Source organism: Podarcis muralis, chromosome 2 (assembly GCF_964188315.1).
Source record: "Podarcis muralis chromosome 2, rPodMur119.hap1.1, whole genome shotgun sequence".
In the NCBI taxonomy this organism is placed as follows: domain Eukaryota; kingdom Metazoa; phylum Chordata; class Lepidosauria; order Squamata; family Lacertidae; genus Podarcis; species Podarcis muralis.
In genome coordinates this window covers 33,811,912-33,830,319 of record NC_135656.1, presented here as the reverse complement: position 1 = coordinate 33,830,319, position 18,408 = coordinate 33,811,912, and the positions used below count along the sequence as shown (strand labels likewise).

Genomic DNA, 18,408 nt, shown 5'->3' with positions numbered 1-18,408 from the left:
GCCTGTTGCCGACCTCTGCAGTCCTCTGATCAAAGTTGTGTCAGCCAACCTGCTGGGTGAAGAAGCAAGCTACTTTCCCCAGCTCAATAAATGTAGGTTAAAAACTATCGGAAAGCTTTTGCAGAAACACAGATTCTGAAACTAACTTCCAGTGGGCAGTATATTCACAAGCACCCTGGGGGAAAACATGGTTTGGCAAGCCAGTTTTGAACATATGAATCTGCCTTGTAGTGTGTCCATCCATATTGTCATCTGTTTATTTATGGGAAACATTTATATGCAATATTTAAAGGTAAAGACCTTCTCTGTGAAATGAAACAAAAATATGCAATTAAGGAAAATGACAGCATTCAAATATTTCAAATCTTGGTAAAGAGTTTTTTGCTACTCTGACCGGCAATAACTAAGGCTGTCTTCTTCAATCTGGTGCCCTCCAACTGGTGCTGGACTCCAGCTCCCATCAGCCCCAGCGAGTGTGGGCAGTGATCGGGGATGATGGGAGCTAGAGTGCCACAACATCTGTAAGGCTCCAGAATTGGGGAAGGCCAAAGCCAAGGCCTCCTAGCCTGATTACTTGCTACCTTTTAGCTGGAGACGGTTAGGATTTGGACCTGAAACCTTCAGGGAAACCCCATTCTCTCCCAGTGAGCATTGCCCACTCTGTTTCATTGGCTGAATTGTCCTACCAAGCAGAAAAGTGTTGTCCCCATGCTTGCTTTCTGGGGTTTGTAACCAGGTGCAGAAATGTGGCAAGATTCTATTTCCCTGTCACCAGTTGGAATTAAGCAGATGGCCTGTGCGCCAAGTTGCCATGTGGGGAATGCTCACGTGCATCCACGGCCTGAGATCAAGTGATGTTGCTGGTGGTGGCAGCAACCACAGCGGTGGAGCACCCCCTTCCTTCCCTGTCCTTTTGAGCAGAGAGGAGGTGAGGACAATTCCCTTGGAGATCAGATCAGTACAAAAGGAACGAGTGAGGTGCCAACACTCTGATGTGTCTGGCTCTGACGTGCAAACTGGCTGTGAGCAAGTGAGACTTCAGCGATCATTTCCAACAACAAAAAGTACAATCTTTTAAGCAAGTCTAGTTTTAAGGTGGAACCTAAGGGGGGGTTGTTTTTTGTTTTACCAGGCCTGTATTAAATGCTTTCTTGTCATAGCCAGAACCCCTAATCTTTCCTCTCTTTTCCTGGAGTGGTCTCTGACTGGATGTTTTTTCCAGACTGTTTAGAAGACTGCTCATCTCCCTGCATCCCACTGTGGTGTGCAGAGTTTCCCAGACGTGATTAGCATTTTTCCTAGTGCTAAGGATAGCATGTCCCCTTCCTTAGGAGTTGAGCAAAGATTGCCAGACACTCTCTTTCCCCCTCTGCCCACTTCCTCTTGAGCTAGGAGGCATCCCCTCCAGGAAGCTTCTTGTAATCAGTTACTCCTCCCTTCCTCCCTGCCTGCTGTCACCTCTCCCTCTTGCATGCATGTGACCCCCCCCCCAACCTTTAAGAAGGAAAAGGATTGCACACACTCAAGGGTGAAGGGACATTTCTGCAGACGGGACTTCAGCAAATTTGCAAAAAACTGTCTGCTGTTTTTTCTTTGGGGCAGTAAGTGGAAATGAGCAGGGCTAGTAGCCCTCATTTGTTGTTGTTGTTTAGTCGTGTCCGACTCTTCGTGACCCCATGGACCAGAGCACGCCAGGCACTCTTGTCTTCCACTGCCTCCCGCAGTCTGGTCAGACTCATGCTGGTAGTTTTGAGAACACTGTCCAACCATCTCGTCCTCTGTCGTCCCCTTCTCCTTGTGCCCTCCATCTTTTCCAACATCAGGGTCTTTTCCAGGGAGTCTTCTCTTCTCATGAGGTGGCCAAAGTATTGGAGTCTCAGCCCTCATAGAGATGGGTATTTTGGAATCTGCTTTCTATAACTATCAAACCTAGTTGCGTGCCTCTTATCACTCATTCTACCTAGACACATTGACTATGTGTGCAGCCCAGCTAGGCTGCGTGGGGCTCCAGAATGCCAGAACCTCACAGGTGCTTAGAGGGCAATGGCATGGGACAGAACATGCTGACAGCTGTGTACTTCGTGAGAGCATTTGCGTGCAAAGTTGACTTCAGTAATGGCCATCACACACAGAGAGAGGAAGAGAGAGAGAGAGAGAGAGAGAGAGAGAGAGAGAGAGAGAGATGTTTGTGAGATAGGAAAGGTGGGAGCAGCAGCCTCTCTTGCCACTGATAAAGTTATATTGCAAAAATTGTATGATTGGGATGTGGCTGGCTGCCACCTCCAAATGACTGAGTTCTAGCCCCTCTGAGAAAAGAGTGATGGAGCCAGTTGCTATAGTGTTGCTCTGAGTAAACAGGGAAGGGGCCAGGGAGTTAGGCGGAGATCACCCTCACGCTTAAGAGATCATTGGAGAGCCCCAGCACAATACAGGAGGCAAAGGACTACTAAGCATGCCCTATGTGTGTGTGTTTTAATATATCCTTCTTTCAGTGGAGAAGAACCAATGGATCCCTACACCAAGCTCTGCTGCAAAGGCTTTTGCATTGATATCCTAAAGAAGCTGGCCAAGACAGTGAAGTTCTCCTATGACCTCTACCTGGTGACAAATGGGAAACATGGAAAAATAGTTGATGGCTTCTGGAATGGCATGATCGGAGAGGTAAGGAAATACGCGAAGGTTGCATTTTCCTAGGAAAGTCTCTGTAACATCTGTATAGCGAGTAACAGAGAAGTCATCGGATGTGCAAGATCTGGGACTCTCCTGATGCCTCTGTTAGAGCACTGTTTCCCAGGCTCATTTTTGGACAACAACTCCCATCATCCCTAGCTAATAAGACCAGTAGTCAGGGAAGATGGGAATTGTAGTCCGAAAACAGCTGGAGACCCAATTTTGAGAAAAACTGTGTTAAAATGAGAGTGGATATAGAGTTGGATCAATCCTTCTTTCCAGAGAATTTTAGGAATTGTAGCTCTTGGAGGGGAATAGGGGTATCCTAGCAGCTCTCAGCACGCTTAACAAATTACGGCTCCCCGAAGGACTGTTTAAAGTGGTATCATAGTGCTTTAATGTCTGGTGTGAATGTGGCCTCCGTACATCATTTGTTAGAAAAGTTTGTTCCATGGGTTCAGTTTACATTTCTCTAGCTGTTGATCATATGTTTTCAACCCCATCCATATTTAGATGTACTCTGCAGCATGGATGTAACAGGCATATTCAGAAAAAGCACATGGTACAGTCCTCCCAGGACTATTCCTATTCACAATACAAACTGGGGGGGGGGGGGAGCTATAAGACAGAGCTATTCCACCTGGCTTTCAATTTGAACTTAGCCTGATCTTTTATTCCCCTTCCTTTCCTCCCCTTCCCCTTTTTATGAAGATTACCCGCTCTGGGATCCCACAGCTAATTCTCCCCTGGTCTCCTCGCTGGCCCAAATAGGACTAATTTAGCCAGCTAGCCCTGGTGGTCATCTAATGTTTATTGGATGGATCCCCCCCCAAATGATTTTTGAATTCTGAATTTATTGTCATTCACGTTTTATACTGTATTTCATGCTGTTTTTTTTCTTGCATCAATTAAGTGTTTTAAATTTGTTGTTAGCCGCCCTGAGCCCGGTTTACTGAACCGTGAAGGGCGGGGTATAAATAAAAATTTATTTATTTATTTTTATTATATGTAGGAACACTTATGACACAAATGTCCTGTGAAACAGGAAGGAAGGTTCTAGCCTCCCCTTCTTCCTTATGCCCTTTGTGTGCGGCAGGATGATCTCCAGGTAGAGCAGAAATCAAACATACAGCTTGGCCAGAGCTGTCATGTCAGAATTTGCAACCAGGGGACAGTCGGTTTTATCTGACCTGTTAGAAAAGGGATGAGAAAATATTGACACATTACACCAGGCACAGCTTTGGTGTGCTCCAGCTGCTTTGTATCAGCCCGGTAAGGAGCCATAAATCCATCTGAACTGGCTGAGTCACCAGAGCAGCACTAAGTGCCCACTGTGTGTGCTGGCAAATACAGCTAAGCAGCCCTGAGAGGGGGGAAAGGCGGTCATTGGCAGCAATGAAATTGGGAGTGGGGTATTAGGCATGCAGCCCCGAATTCTAGCTTGAACGCTCACCGTTTCTCCATAAGTAGAAACTATTCTTGCTCCAGGATTCCAGCTATTAAAATTTTCCACTAGAGAAAAAGGGAGAAGACTTCAGAAGAATCGGGAAGCGCCTGTGATCTGAAGCGGCCTCAGAAACACATGGCGGGAACAATTTTTCAAGCGAATCTTTCTGAACTTTCAGTATTGCTAGCTATGGCTATTGTTAGTCTTGAGGGGTTTAAGATGCAGTGGGAAAAACAAAACAATACCGACAATTACAGATTGGCAGATACTCATGTTAAAATATTTACAACTAGCAAAACTGACGGGAAGAGTTAGAGGAGCATTGAACCAGAAAATATTTGGAGAATGGAGAATATTTAAGGATTGTATAAGATCATATTGTACCAACCACGCCTTATTAGCAGAACTTGAGTGATACTTGTAAACACAATAAACACTGTTTGTGGAGTAGATGGGAACAATATTAACGAATATAAAACTGCGAAAAAACAATGACAGTATAAACAGTACAATGAGAATGATTGGAAGACTCGTTTTGTCAGAAGTCTTTTTTATTTAAGTGTTTAAGTATTAATTAGGAAGGTTTTTTATGCACATCTGCTTTTTCTTCTTTCTTCTTTCTGTAGTTTCTTTTCTTTTTTTCTTAATTGTTTTTTCTTTAATTTTTTTTTTGTAGTATGAGATTGTAAATTCTTTCTAAATTCTCTGTATATGTGTGTAATTTAAATTAACATATATATATTTTTAAAAAGATGCAGTGGGGTGGGGAGGAACCTCCACAAGGTATTGAATTTAGCAAGTTGTGGCATAATGTTGCTGGCCCTATTCAGCCTCTTCCCAATCCTTGCCTTTTGGGGTGGGCCAATAAGGAAGGAGGATCGGCGGCAGCAGCATCACCAGCATGGACCGTGTGCAAAAGCGGGAGGAGCCAGTTGAGGCAGAGCCGGCCCTACCATGCCACAAGGGGGAAGTGGCCCTGCTTAAGGTGTCCCCCCGTGGGAGGATAGATGAAGGCAGGAAGTGATGTGCAAACGATACAGCAAGGCTTTCTTATTGGCTGCAGTTGTGGAGGGTCGCTCCAGACTGAGAAATGTCTTGGGCTGCCACTGTCTTTTGCTGAGGGAGGGAAGGATTACTGCTCAAACAAGTTGCAGATTATAGCAGGGTCCACACTTGAGATTGAACTGAAGGTTGAAGGTTCGATTGTTGCAGATCCTGAACTTTTGAATTGGTATGAATTTTCATCCCGCCTTAACTACCCCAGTCCTGCATTTACAGCCTCATTTCCTCACTGCCACTATTTGGCTCTAATACTTTTTTTGCCTTAGGTCTTTCTCCATCATCAACACCATTGTCTGTTGCAGGCATAGTGTGTGCTGTGAATGTGAGTCTCTGTGCTGCGAGAGTTTGGGGTCATGTCATTCATTCATTCACAGGGCTATTACTGACTCACCTGCAGTTAGCTGCCCCCTCTGACCTGACTCCCCACCAGCTCCCCTGGTTCTGGGGAACATCTTAACCTGGTCGAAAGGATCCCTACACTAAATGGTCTCGAGAGCGGAGGCTGTGCAGGCGGGGAGTACAAAGAACCTTTATATAGCCACGGCAATGTCATTTCTCCTGCCTAGGTCGCAAGAGTGGAACAAAGCATAATCAGATGTTCCCAAGGCAGGCAGAGCAATATTAAAGACAAGATGATATTTCTGACAGGAAGGGGAGAAGGACAGTGCACCTGACATCCATATAAAAATGCTGTGCAAATAGAAGATTGGTGTCTTGGGAGGGAGGGTACGCACTGCCAACTTACTATGGGCCATGAGGACAAGGAGCCAACACAGACAATGCTAGTCATTTTGCACATGGAAATCTGCCATATTTGGGAGGCATCTATGTTAGAACCATTCCCCCTTATTCTTTAGTTTCCTATAGCCAATGGTGTGTTTGTGTGATCTGTCCGTTGCCCTATCCCAGCTCCTGCCAACCTAGCAGTTCGAAAGCATGCCAGTGCAAGTAGATGAATAGGTACCGCTGTGGCGGGAAGGTAAATGGCATTTCCGTGTGCTCTGGCTTCCGTTGTGCCAGAAGCAGTTTAGTCATGCTGGCCACATGACCTGGAAAGCTGTCTGTGGACAAACGCCAGCTCCCTCGGCCTGAAAGCGAGATGAGTGCCACAACCCAATAGTCACCTTTGTCTGGACTTAACCGTCCAGGGATCCTTTACCTTTACCACTAGTACATTCATGTAGATAGGTTGTCCAGGGAGCAATTCTATATACATTTCCTTAGGGTAAGTCCCACTGTGTTCAGTGAGGCTTACTCCTATAGGAAGCTGCCTTATCCGTGTCAGACCATTGGTCTATCTAGTTCAGTGACTGACAGTGGCTCTCCAAGGTGGTTTCAGGCAGGCTTCTTTGCCCGCCCTACTTGGAGAGCCAATGGGGATTTAACCTGGGATATTTTGCATGCAAAGCAGATGATACCACTGAGCTACGGCCCTTGCCAGACATGTGTGTATAAGGTTGCAGCCTCTTCCGCTTGTTAGAGATGCAGCACAAGATAGGGAAGGGATCAATGAGTGCAAGATGCTCTGCTCAGTTTGTGTGCCGCTGGCTCTGCTGTGGTGTTTTGTATGCGCGTGGTGGTGGGGATTTATTCCTGTCGTTTCATTCTTTTCTAGGTGTATTACAAGCGAGCAGACATGGCCATTGGGTCCCTCACCATCAATGAGGAGCGGTCGCAAATTGTGGATTTCTCTGTGCCCTTTGTGGAGACCGGCATCAGCGTCATGGTAGCAAGAAGCAATGGGACCGTCTCGCCTTCCGCTTTTCTAGGTATGAGCTAATGCCGATAGCACTCAAAAAGAGGGACTTGCTATAAGTGGGTGCTGCAGAATGGGGTGCCCTTGTTCACTGTTTCAGCCAGCCATGCCTTTTGCCATGATATTCTGTTCCTTTCTCTCCCCCCCCCCCCCGGCAAGTGTCCTGTAGCCATTGAACATATTCGTTCTTCATTTGGCTTTGAGGTGGTGGTGGAGTCCCGTCCCGTCCTGTCTCCGTCCCCTCCAAGTTTATTTTTAAAGATGTCTTGTACTTCTATAAACCTCAGTGCCCCCTGCTCCAGGCTGCTGATGCCTCCTCCTCGTGTGCAGATGATGCTGTTTTGGCTGTACAGTAGAACCTCTACTTACGACTGCCTCTACTTGAGCCCAATCCAAGTTGCGACCGCGACAAACCCAGAAGTAAATACAGTGGTACCTCTGGTTGCAAATGGGATCTGTTCCGGAGGCCCATTCGCAACATGAAAAGAGTGCAACCCACAGCGGCGCATCTGCACACACACAGATTGTGATTCACCGCTTCTGTGCATGCGTGTGACGTCATTTTGCACTTCTGCGCATGCATGCGCGAGTGGTGAAAGCCGAAAGTAACCCTTTCTGGTACTTCCGGGTCACTGCGGGACGTAATCTGAAAGAACGTAACATGAAGTGGATGTAACATGAGGTATGACTGTACTGGGTTTGCCGCAATTCGCACATGCTCAGAAGTGGCTGCTGTCGTCTATACATGCACAGGAGTGCACTGCCACCGAATGCGCCTGTGCACAATGGCGCTTCTACCAGCGACCCGGATCGACTTACGGACGGACCTCCGGAACTGTTTACGTCCGTAAGGAGAGGTCCTGCTGTATAAGGATTGGCCCTCACCTTTGATCATCACAAATAGAGGAGAGGGTTTGCTGATGCCAGATCCAAATCATGTGTGCTAGGGAGAATTGAGCACTTTTATAACTGCTTAGATATTTGGCTGTACATAATGCTACCCAATTTCAGTTTTCAAGCTGAAAACTACGATTTGTGGAAGAATAGAAATACTTCCAAAAGGAACACTTTGCATGACCAGTTGATTTCATAACATTGTTTGGTGTTGTTTCCCTTGGTTAATGTTGAGTCTAAGCTGTTTTTCATTGGCTGATTGTGGAAGCGGTGATATGGGTGATTCCCAACAGTTGGGGAGCATGTAATGAACATGTAATGAGTGACATCAAATGCTAAATTGCTAATGAGATGATGCAACTGAGGGCAGGCAAAGGTCGTTGAGGGAGTGGAGAAGAAGAGAGGACAATGTAAATTGTAAAAGAATGGAGCGTCAACTTCAAAAAGGGAGGTGTTTATCCTTTCAAAAGTTCTTATAAAATGCTGTGCCGCTTTGCCTTGAACCAGAAAATTGGGCAACCAATTAAGAGATTAATGAATTGGGCTGATACAAACAGGAAAGAACTGGCTGAGAGAACAGAGGCTGTAGGTGACCTGGGAATATCTTGTCATGAAGTGATAGCTTGAGAAGTTAAGGTGAGCAGTAGGTAAAAGAACAATGAGCATGAAATAATGTGTTGCTTTGGGAACTGACAGGAAAAGTCACATGTTTGGAAATGCTAAAGGGAAAGGGTATCAAGGAAGGTTGGCAGCAAGGAGATACCATCAGATGTACAGTTGCCAGCGATTCCCCTTCCAACACCAAGGAAATATTGCAGGGCTCGGAAGAGGCTGAGCTGTCAAGATATATGATATTAATTACACCCCCTTATCTATTAACATGAGTTTATTCCATCAGTGGAGGAAACTAGCTTAGCCTGGCATGATTTGTTCTTAACAAATTCATGCTGATCTCTGGTAATCACCCTGTGTTGTCCTAGAAACTTAAAGATGTATTGCTTCATTATCTGTTCTGATATGTTTCCAGAGACTTAAAGAGCCAATACATTCTCTCGTGTTCCTTTCGTTTCTTTTGGGAAAATTTGACCTTTTCCCAGTGGAGTCTCATTCACCTTTTGAAATCTGCCGATAGACCAGAGTTCTCCAGAGAGCGTGTAGAAACTTCATTGTGAGCTTCTCAAAGGCCCTCAGCAACATTTGACACACACACCCCAGCTCCCACACTGCCTTTCCAAAGCCAAGTAAACAAGGCGCTGGGCTTTGGGAAGAAGGCATGAGGGCTCTGACATGGTCCTGGAGTTCTCCCACCAACCTCCCAAAGCCTAGTTAGTGATCTCCCAGCTTTGGGAAGGAGGTGGGAGGGCTCTAGGATCCTGCCAGAGCCTTGCAACCCCTTCCCAAAGCCTGGTGCCTCACTTAGTCAGAAAGGCAGTGCAAGGGCGTGTGTTTGCGCATCAAATTTGGGCCTTGTGGTGTGTGGCCTGCAAGTTCTGTGTTGAAGTATTCTTGCGGCTCACTTGGTATGAAAAGTTGGGCTGCCCAGCTGCAGAGCAAAGCAGTAAAGCAAGTTCATCAATGGTTTTATAGTGTACTCAGTGCTTCTTGGATGAAATGTACTGTAGGATAAAAATTTATTGCTCTAATGATGTCTCCTGACTGATGGGCGCTCCGTTGATGCATTGCTACCAAATGCATCAATTACTTGGCGGCGTCCATAGAGTAGTTTGGGACAGATACAGTGTGGGAGGCGGCACTTAAGTTTTAAACTTGCGTGTTGGATTAGCAGCGTTAAGAGTTTATTTCCCACTTAAAGTATTGTTTTTTTTATCATGGGCCAATTAGCTTGCTAGCACTCCCCTCTGGCAAGCTCTTTCATCTGTTTAGTGCTGGATAGCTTGAGAATTGTGCTGAAGCCAGCCGTATAGCTTCAGTTTATACTGCACCCGTGGTTCCCAGAATCTCCCGTGTCCTTCCTTTTGTTTATTGTGGTCTAAATTCCTTGCATCATCCCCACAGTGTAGATAGTCTAGCATAATACGGTCTCTGCATATTAAACATAGCAGCCCTTGGCGGTGGCGACTCTTTTATTGGGTAATTTGCTTGCAACCCCTGTTTACAAGGATGTGGATGTATTGTTATGGCTGCTAGCCAGCCATTCCTTTGTCTGGGAGATGGCTGGTTAATAGCCTAGGATAGCTGCTAGTTGTCTTTTAATGGGAGCTAATCATTAGACAGACTCTTGATGTAGAGATCTTTCCAAAAAGGTTTCAAATGGAGGATGGCTTGGAAAGTGAAGTTATCTCCCTTCCTGCAGCCAAAGCTGGTGTAAGGTGCATGTGTGTAGCGAGATAGAGTCAGTATGCATGGAATTGCAATTGTCTTTCCATATGCCAGGCAGTGGGACTATGTGCTGTGGTCTAAACCACTGAGCCTCTTGGGCTTGCCGACCAGAAGGTCAGCAGTTTGAATCCCTGCAATGGAGTGAGCTCCTGTTGCTCTGTTCCAAGCTCCCGCCAACCTAGCAGTTCGAAAGCACATCAAAGTGCCGCCGTTGTGCAATTTCTGTTCTCATCCTGAAGCAAAGTTCTTAACCCGAGGTAGTATTTCTGGGTTAGCGGAGTCTGTAACCTGAAGCGTCTGTAACCTGAAGTGTCTGTAACCCGAGGTACGACTATACCATACATCTAACACAGGTGACTTCCTTGAAGAATGATGGGAAATGGTAGCTTGCACCTCACAGAGCTACAGTCCCCCAGCACCCTCAACAAACTACAGTCCCAGGGCTCTTTGGGGAATGTCATGTGCTTTAAATGTATGGTGTGTGTGCAGCCAATGAAGTGCAGGCCCCTTGGGCAGGGGCGGAGCCTGCTGCTACATGGTCACCTCCGTGAGTTGTGTTGTTTATCCATAGGTGTATCATAGCTGAAAAGGGCTTTCTCCTTTTCCCACTTGGGAGTTGAAAGATACGGACAAAACCAGACGCTTTGGTTCTAGCTTGTTATATCGCGGAATTTATTGTTTGCCCTCGAAGGAAGGGATGCATTTCCTTCCACTCCACGGAGCTCCCTTGGAAACGAATTGCTCAGTGCCAGGTGAGGACACTGGCTTCTCATAGGCTCCCATTAAAGCCCCTCCGAGGCAGGCAGGGCTTCCTGAGAGCTGGCCCTCCTCCTTCCTGTTGTGAAACAAAAGCTGTCACTTCCTTTCTTGTGTTTCTCTGGCACCAACCGTCATCTATGCCGAAAGCTGAAGGCACTAAAATAAACAACAAAATAAACAACAGGGAGGCAGAATTATCGCTGCAATCAGTCGAGGGGGGTCATATCAGGCTCTCTCTTGGAACGGCAAACACATAATTACGGAAACAAAAGGAAATCTTTGTTGAAGATTAGTGAAAACAATATCCATTGGGAAGATAAATTAATGTAGCTATGCATCTGCAAGAGCCTTGCGTGAAATATTACCGTAGCTTTTTAGCTATGTTGAGTGAGCGCTGGCAAATGTTTATGTGCAAGAAAGGTGGTAGCCTGTCTTCCATCAGTTGCTGGATCTGAAAAAGAGGCACACGTATTACGTTACACGAGTTAGCACCTCGCAGTATGGTGCTGAGCAAGTGAGCTACATCTTCCGGGCGTGGGGTGGGGAGGATCCAACGTCATGCTGTTGTACTTTGGAAAGCTTTGAAATGCCATCCTCGATGCACACCAGCTGTGTTTTGCCTTTTGACACGGCAAGTGATTGATTGGTCTAGTATTTCAAATAGAAGCTTGTTTAACAGTCGGGGGGAATCTATTACACCTCATGAGAGAGGAGCCGTTTCGCAGAAAGGCAGGCAGTGGCTGATTCCCGGGGAAGTGGAGATTTCTTGAGTCCACTAGAGGATCAAGTGCAAGTTCAGTTTAAAGGAGCATCCGGTACTCCTAGGGAGAAAAGCAGTAGCACACCGATGGCATACGCTTTCCAGGGAGTAAGTGCATCCGGAAATCAAGAGGGTACCATTTTGCCTACTGTTTTACAGGTAGGGATTGCTGACCAAAGGCACAAGTACTATAAAAAACCCCATCTGGCAGGGATTTGGAAAGTTGATAGTATTGACCAACAGATGTGCATTTGCTCAGTGAACCAGCATCATCCCATGGCTCTGAGCCGAGTTCCCTTGTGCCTTCAGTGTGGGTGGAAGCAGCCCATTGCATGCCTGGTCCACAGCTAGAATATTAAAATGGAATAGAGGCAGGAAGCTGTTTTTTAAGGGCAGTAGTGGCTGGTGGAATAGAGCAGCATTGCTTACCATTGCAGAGGGTGCCGCTGGTAACTGAGATGGGGGAGGCAGTGGGGTGGCTGGCATGATGTGGGTGCAGCGCTGGAGCCTGTCCATTTGCTCCAACTTTGCTCCAGCCTCCATGCCAGCTCCCCTCTGGTAGTGACCTCTGCCAGCCTTTACTGGTTAAGGGTAAGCGTGGCATGTAGAAGTGTACAGTGGTACCTTGGGTTAAGTACTTAATTTGTTCCGGAGGTCCGTTCTTAACCTGAAACTGTTCTTAACCTGAGGTACCACTTTAGCTAATGGGGCCTGCCGCTGCTGCCGCGCTGCCGAAGCACAATTTCTGTTCTCATCCTGAAGCAAAGTTCTTAACCCGAGGTACTATTTCTGGGTTAGCAGAGTCTGTAACCTGAAGTGTATGTAACCTGAGGTACCACTGTACCCCACTTTAGAGGAATGTGTACTTTATTTTATTTTTTTTAAAAAAGAGGAGAGGGCTTGTCAGAAACTTCTCTCGGAACCTTTTACTTACCGTTCAGAAAAATAAAAGAATCAGACATTTTAAAAATTCCTCTAGGACAAAGACACTTCTCTGATCTGGATTTTAAAAAAACACACACACATGCACAAAAACCTGGGAGATTCTACATGCCAGATCCTCTTAGCATCACAGAACAGAGTGGCTGCCTCTTGCATTCACAGTCTCCCTGGTACACAGTAATTACCTGTACTATAGTTATCATATAACGTGTGTGTGTGTGTGTGTGTGTGTGTGTGTGTGTGTGTGTGTGTGTGTACCCACACATTTTGGACTGGGAACCTGAAGTGATCATCTCTAAAGCCTTTCGGAAGCCATAGAAATACTGGAGCAACTCAAAACAAAAAGGGCTCTTAAGAATGGGGAGAACATAAAGGCAAGAAGAGGGAGCTACCTGCTCTCATCTAACCATCTGGATGCAGGGCAGGGTGGTGGGGGCAAAACTAAGCCCAGAGAAAATTAGGGGCCATTCCTGCTGTTGTTCTTGGATTCCCACCCAGTGCTGCTTGCTTTTCTGGATCTCCTCTCTTTCTCATCTGCCTCAACATGCTAATGAAATGCATCTGATGCCATCAGATAAAGTTTTTGTCCTCCTTGACAGGGAAGGACAAGCTGACAAATGGGCCTCGGTTGCTGTATTTTGAGGGCCTGAATTAATCCCATCCTTCAGTCTGCCCTTTAACGCTGGAGCTCTATCTCTCAGTCTGCTGCTGTCATCAGACAACTGCTTGGGCTCTCTGTTTGCTCCTCTTCCCCTCCTCTCCCCCCTGTGTTGCTCTCTTCCTCAGTTTGGTCACGTCCGCACGGCTCCTGCTTAGAGGAAGAGATGTGGTGTCTCAGCACAAGCCAGTCCTCGCAGTATACGCAAGCAGGGGAACCTCGGCCTCGGCTGGCATTCCCCCAACCTCAGCCCACACTGAGTGATAGCCAAAAGAGCAGCAGAGTATGTGCATCTGGCTTCCTCCACCTCCGGCCCTTTAAAAGCAGATTTGTGGGCACCTAGGGCCCTACAGGACGCGGGTGGCGCTGTGGGTAAAACCTCAGCGCCTAGGGCTTGCCGATCGCATGGTTGGCGGTTCGAATCCCCACAGTGGGGTGAGCTCCTGTCTTTCGGTCCCAGCTCCTGCCCACCTAGCAGTTCGAAAGCACCCTAAGTGCAAGTAGATAAATAGGTACCGCTTTATAGTGGGAAGGTAAATGGCGTTTCCGTGTGCTGCGCTGGTGCTGGCTCGCCAGCTGCAGCTTCGTCACGCTGGCCACGTGACCCGGAAGTGTCTCCGGACAGCGCTGGCCCCCAGCCTCTTAAGTGAGATGGGCGCACAACCCTAGAGTCGGACACGACTGGCCCGTACGGGCAGGGGTACCTTTACCTTTACCTTTACCTTTAGGGCCCTACAGAGGGACACGGGTGGCGCTGTGGGTTAAACCACAGAGCCTAGGACTTGCCAATCAGAAGGTCGGTGGTTCGAATCCCCGTGACGGGGTGAGTTCCCGTTGCTCGGTCCCTGCTCCTGCCAACCTAGCAGTTCGAAAGCACGAAGTGCAAGTAGATAAATACGTACCACTCCGGTGGGAAGGTAAAGGGCGTTTCTGTGTGCTGCTCTGGTTTGCCAGAAGTGGCTTAGTCATGCTGGCCACATGACCCAGAAGCTGAACACCGGCTCCCTTGGCCAATAAAGCGAGATGAGCGCCGCAACCCCAGAGTTGGCCACAACTGGACCTAATGGTCAGGGGTCCTTTTACCTTTACTAGGGCCTTGCCGATGTTGTTGGACTGTAGCTGCCATCCTCCCTGACCATGCTGGTTGGGGCTGAAGGGAACTTGTTTATTTGCAGATATTTCTATCCTCCAACATGAAGGGGGGGGGGAATGGTGGTGAAGAGCATAAAATCAACAAGGAAGTTACATTAACAAAAGTTCCAAATGCATCACAGATTAATACATCGGCACAGCTGGATCACCCATCAGAGGAATTCTGAGTGAACAGAGGAGTTTTAAGCAGGTGCCTAAATGTCAGGAGGTGCCTGCCTGGTGTTCATTTGAGAGCACACACCAAAGGGGAGATGCCGCCATTTCAAAGACCCTGGATCTTTGTGGACTTAAGACAAACCTCAGGAGCAAATGGCACTACAGTGGTACCTCAGGTTAAGAGCTTAATTCGTTCTGGAGGTCTGTTCTTAACCTGAAACTGTTCTTAACCTGAGGTACCACTTTAGCTAATGGGGCCTCCTGCTGCCGCCGCATGATTTCTGTTCTCATCCTGAGGTAAAGTTCTTAACCCGAGGTACTATTTATGGGTTAGGGGAGTCTGTAACCTGAAGTGTCTGTAACTCGAGGTACCACTGTACTAAGGAGTGTGTCTCTCAAGAATTGAGGTGTCCAGGCAGGATTACAAGGTAACTTGATCCCAAGCTGTTTAGGGCTATATAGTAATAATAAGACCTTAATGACGGCACATTCTGAGGAAGCTCTACAGAGACTTGTCCACCATTTTGCCCAAGCCTGCAGGGAGTTCAGTCTTACCATCAGCCTGATGACCTCCAACATCCTGGGTCTGGACATCGCCAGTACTCCACGCATCAGCATTGCTGACCACACACTCAAGGTGGTAGATGAGTTGTCTGCTTGGGTTCTACCCTAACCAGCATCCTCTCCATTGACCCTGAGCTGGACAAGCATATTGGCGGTACAGCTACAGCAATGGCTCCCCTCTCCAAAAGGGTATGAGTGAATGTGATACTAATGTCTCATACTGTGATGAAGGTCTGCCAGGCTTGAGTGCTGAACATGCTGCTTCATGGAAGTGAGTTGTGGGCAACTTACAACTTCCAGGAACGATGCCTCAGTGTGCTGCAGCAGGAGGATTTTGGGAAGAAGAAGAATTTTTGTCACTACACCACCTGTGTGCAGTGAAATTAAATGACCCCCCCCCCCAATACACTCAGTCTTGTTCGCGCTCTGTGTGCTTGTCGGAAGTCAATTGCACCACTGTTTTTTTCCATTCAGCAGCCCAACAGCCCACGGATAAAAACTTCTTTAACCTGTTGGTGCGGCTGACTATATTTCTGTATCTCCTGCCCGAAGAGGTGCTGGCCAGGGTGTGAGTTGTTCCTAAGTATTTTCCTCGCTCTCCTGAGACAGTGGTCTCCCACAATGTCATCTAGTGAACTCCGGGGACAGCCCATGATATCATGTGCTGCATTCACCACCATGGCAGGACAGAATTCCAAACAAATATGTGCTCTCCCGAGCCCAGCATGTTCGCACTCCTGTCCCAGTGACATCTACATTGGCTTGGTCATGTCCACAGAATGGAAGATAGCGGGATCCCCAAAGACATGCTCTACGGGGAGCTGGCTTCAGGCACCAAGCCCGTTGGCAGACCAACGCTGTGTTACAAAAGATGTCTGCAAACGCGGCGTGAAGGCCGGCAACGTCAACTATGGGAATCCCAATCGCAGTGCCTGGAGACGGCCAGTCAGGTCGTGCATCCTTACCAGTGACCAGAGGAGGAATGTTTGGTGGGAGGAGCGCAGACAGAAGAAACGGCATGGTGCATCTGCAGCAGCACAACTGGATGCCTTCACCTGCCCCTGCTGCAACAAAACATGTCTCTCCCCTATCGGTCTCTACAGCCACAGCAGGCGCTGTAACCTTCCAACGAACGGTTGGACTTCACCCCCAAAGGAGCACTCCTCCATTGTCTCCCGAGATAGACAGATGCCAGCAACTTAGTGTTTTTTTACCTTGGTGTTTTTGCATCCAGTCACGAGTCCAGTTGCTGCATCGCCACGCCTAATGGGGAGCCTGTGTCTCTCCATATGCTGCTGGACTTTGGCTCCCATTGGCAGGGCCAACGGTCGGGGATGATGGGAGTTGTAGTCCGGTAATCTCTGGAAGGCCACAGTTCCCTCACTGCTGACCAAGCACTGATGAAAAAGACATTGAGAACACTGGTTAACCTGTGGCAAAGACACAGGGAAACCATTAATCAAGCCACCTTCATGCACTCACTTCTCTTTTGACTCTCCTGGTGCGCAGAAACAGGTTCTCTCACCCAGGGGCAGAAACAGCTTCTTTCTCCGACTGCAGGTCACAGGCAAAAGTGTTCATTAAACCCATTTTCCAATAACCAGAGCCTGAAAAGCAGGGCAGGGAGAGAGCCGAATCCTACAAAACTTACACGCACAACCCAGGGATGTTGTAGTCCACTGACATCTGGGAGACTACAGGTTCTCCACTCCTGCTTTGGAACTAGGTGGGAAATGTAGCAGCTACGGCTTCATCTGTTTCTTCTCTGCCATGTACAACCTTTTAATGCCCCCCCTCCATGCTGGACCTGCAGGGCAGGGGGCTTCCGATGCAACTTTTTCAGTCCTTAAAGAGGTAGAGCAAATCACCAGGTTGTAATCTTGCAACTGAGCCTCTTGTAATATGTCCGTGGGTATCCAAATTACATAAACAAAAGCGTTACATCAGAGTAATTACTAACAGAATGAGATGCCTTTGTAATATGTTTTTCCTCTTTCTGTGTGATTAAGCACATCTGTAAGATGCGCCGGAAGCTTGGAGATTTCCTGTATACTTCATCATTGTATTACAATTTGTGCTTATAATTTCCCTCCCACTATCTTCATAAGGAATTTGATAAATATTGCTGCCCCAAAATTACCTTTAAAGTCATTGTGGTGGGTTTTCTTTTCTTTTCTTTCTTTCTTTGCTCACAAAATACCAGCCCCGGACGGGAAAATATTTCATACTCTGAAGCAACTGGTCACGGGGTTGGTATTTCTCATTCTCTGCCTCAGCCCTGCAAAGCACATTCTGTTCATACACCTTGGTGTGCAAAACCGCATTTGACAGGTGAAGGGAAAACCATATTAATTTTTCTGTTCTGATAAAGGCAGACAAGTAGCTTTGGGGTGTGTTGTGTTGAAAAATATCCCGTTGACTTGAGAGCCTGTTCATTCTTACAGCTTTAAAATGTGGCTTAGGGTTCCTAAATGCTCCTGAAAATGCTTCAGCCTTAGCTTTGGGAATAGTAATATTTACTGACAGTCCTGCACGGTGGGCCCGTCTTCCTACCCCCCCCCCCACTCCCCACCCTTCACAGAAAAGGAGAGAGATTTTCTCACCAAGAGGTTACCTTGCAGAGAAACATTGAAGCTTTCGGTTCAATAGAGATTTTCAAGTAAAGACTCTGGTTCCATTAAGTTTCAGAGGGGGAAATAAAGAAAGATCTGGCCTAATTTGGAACTATTATTATTATTATTATTTACTATTTTGTATTAAATTTGTATTCCACCCTCAATCAAAGATCCCAGGGTTGTTCACAACAGAAAAATAAAGAATGAGAATACAAAATACACAATAAAACAAAGACAGAAACAAACCCCAAACTCACCTTCCACAAACACATTTAAAAAAAAATCGAATGTTAATCAGCCGAATACCTGGTTGAAGAGAAACATTTTCACCTGGTGCCTAAATATACACAATGAAGGCGCCAGGTAAGCCTCCTTGGGGGAGAACATTTAACAACAAGGGAAGCCACTGTAGAAAAGGCCTGTTCTCTCTTGGAGACGGCGCACAAAGAAGGGCCTTGGATGATGTTTGCAGGGTCTGGGTCCGTTCACATGGGGAGAGGACTCCCTAGGACATACCTGATGGACATATCTGCTGCAACCAATGAATGCAGCAAATGGGTGCTTTAGCTGAGATTCCAGTATTGCAGGGGGTTGGACTAGATGACCCTCGGGATCCCTTCCAACACTATGATT

The 18,408-nt window shown here is 47.1% G+C and overlaps 1 protein-coding gene across 2 annotated transcripts in view; it reads left to right on the top strand.

The window, feature by feature from the left end:
- The window catches only part of GRIN2C (glutamate ionotropic receptor NMDA type subunit 2C), a 90,638-nt gene that overhangs the window by 53,092 nt on the left and 19,138 nt on the right, over positions 1-18,408 (top strand). For both annotated transcript variants that reach the window (XM_077924170.1, XM_028716799.2), the window contains exons 6-7: positions 2,493-2,661; positions 6,795-6,948. In XM_077924170.1, coding sequence (XP_077780296.1) covers positions 2,493-2,661; positions 6,795-6,948 — 323 coding nt within the window. The remainder of the gene's footprint in view (positions 1-2,492; positions 2,662-6,794; positions 6,949-18,408) is intronic.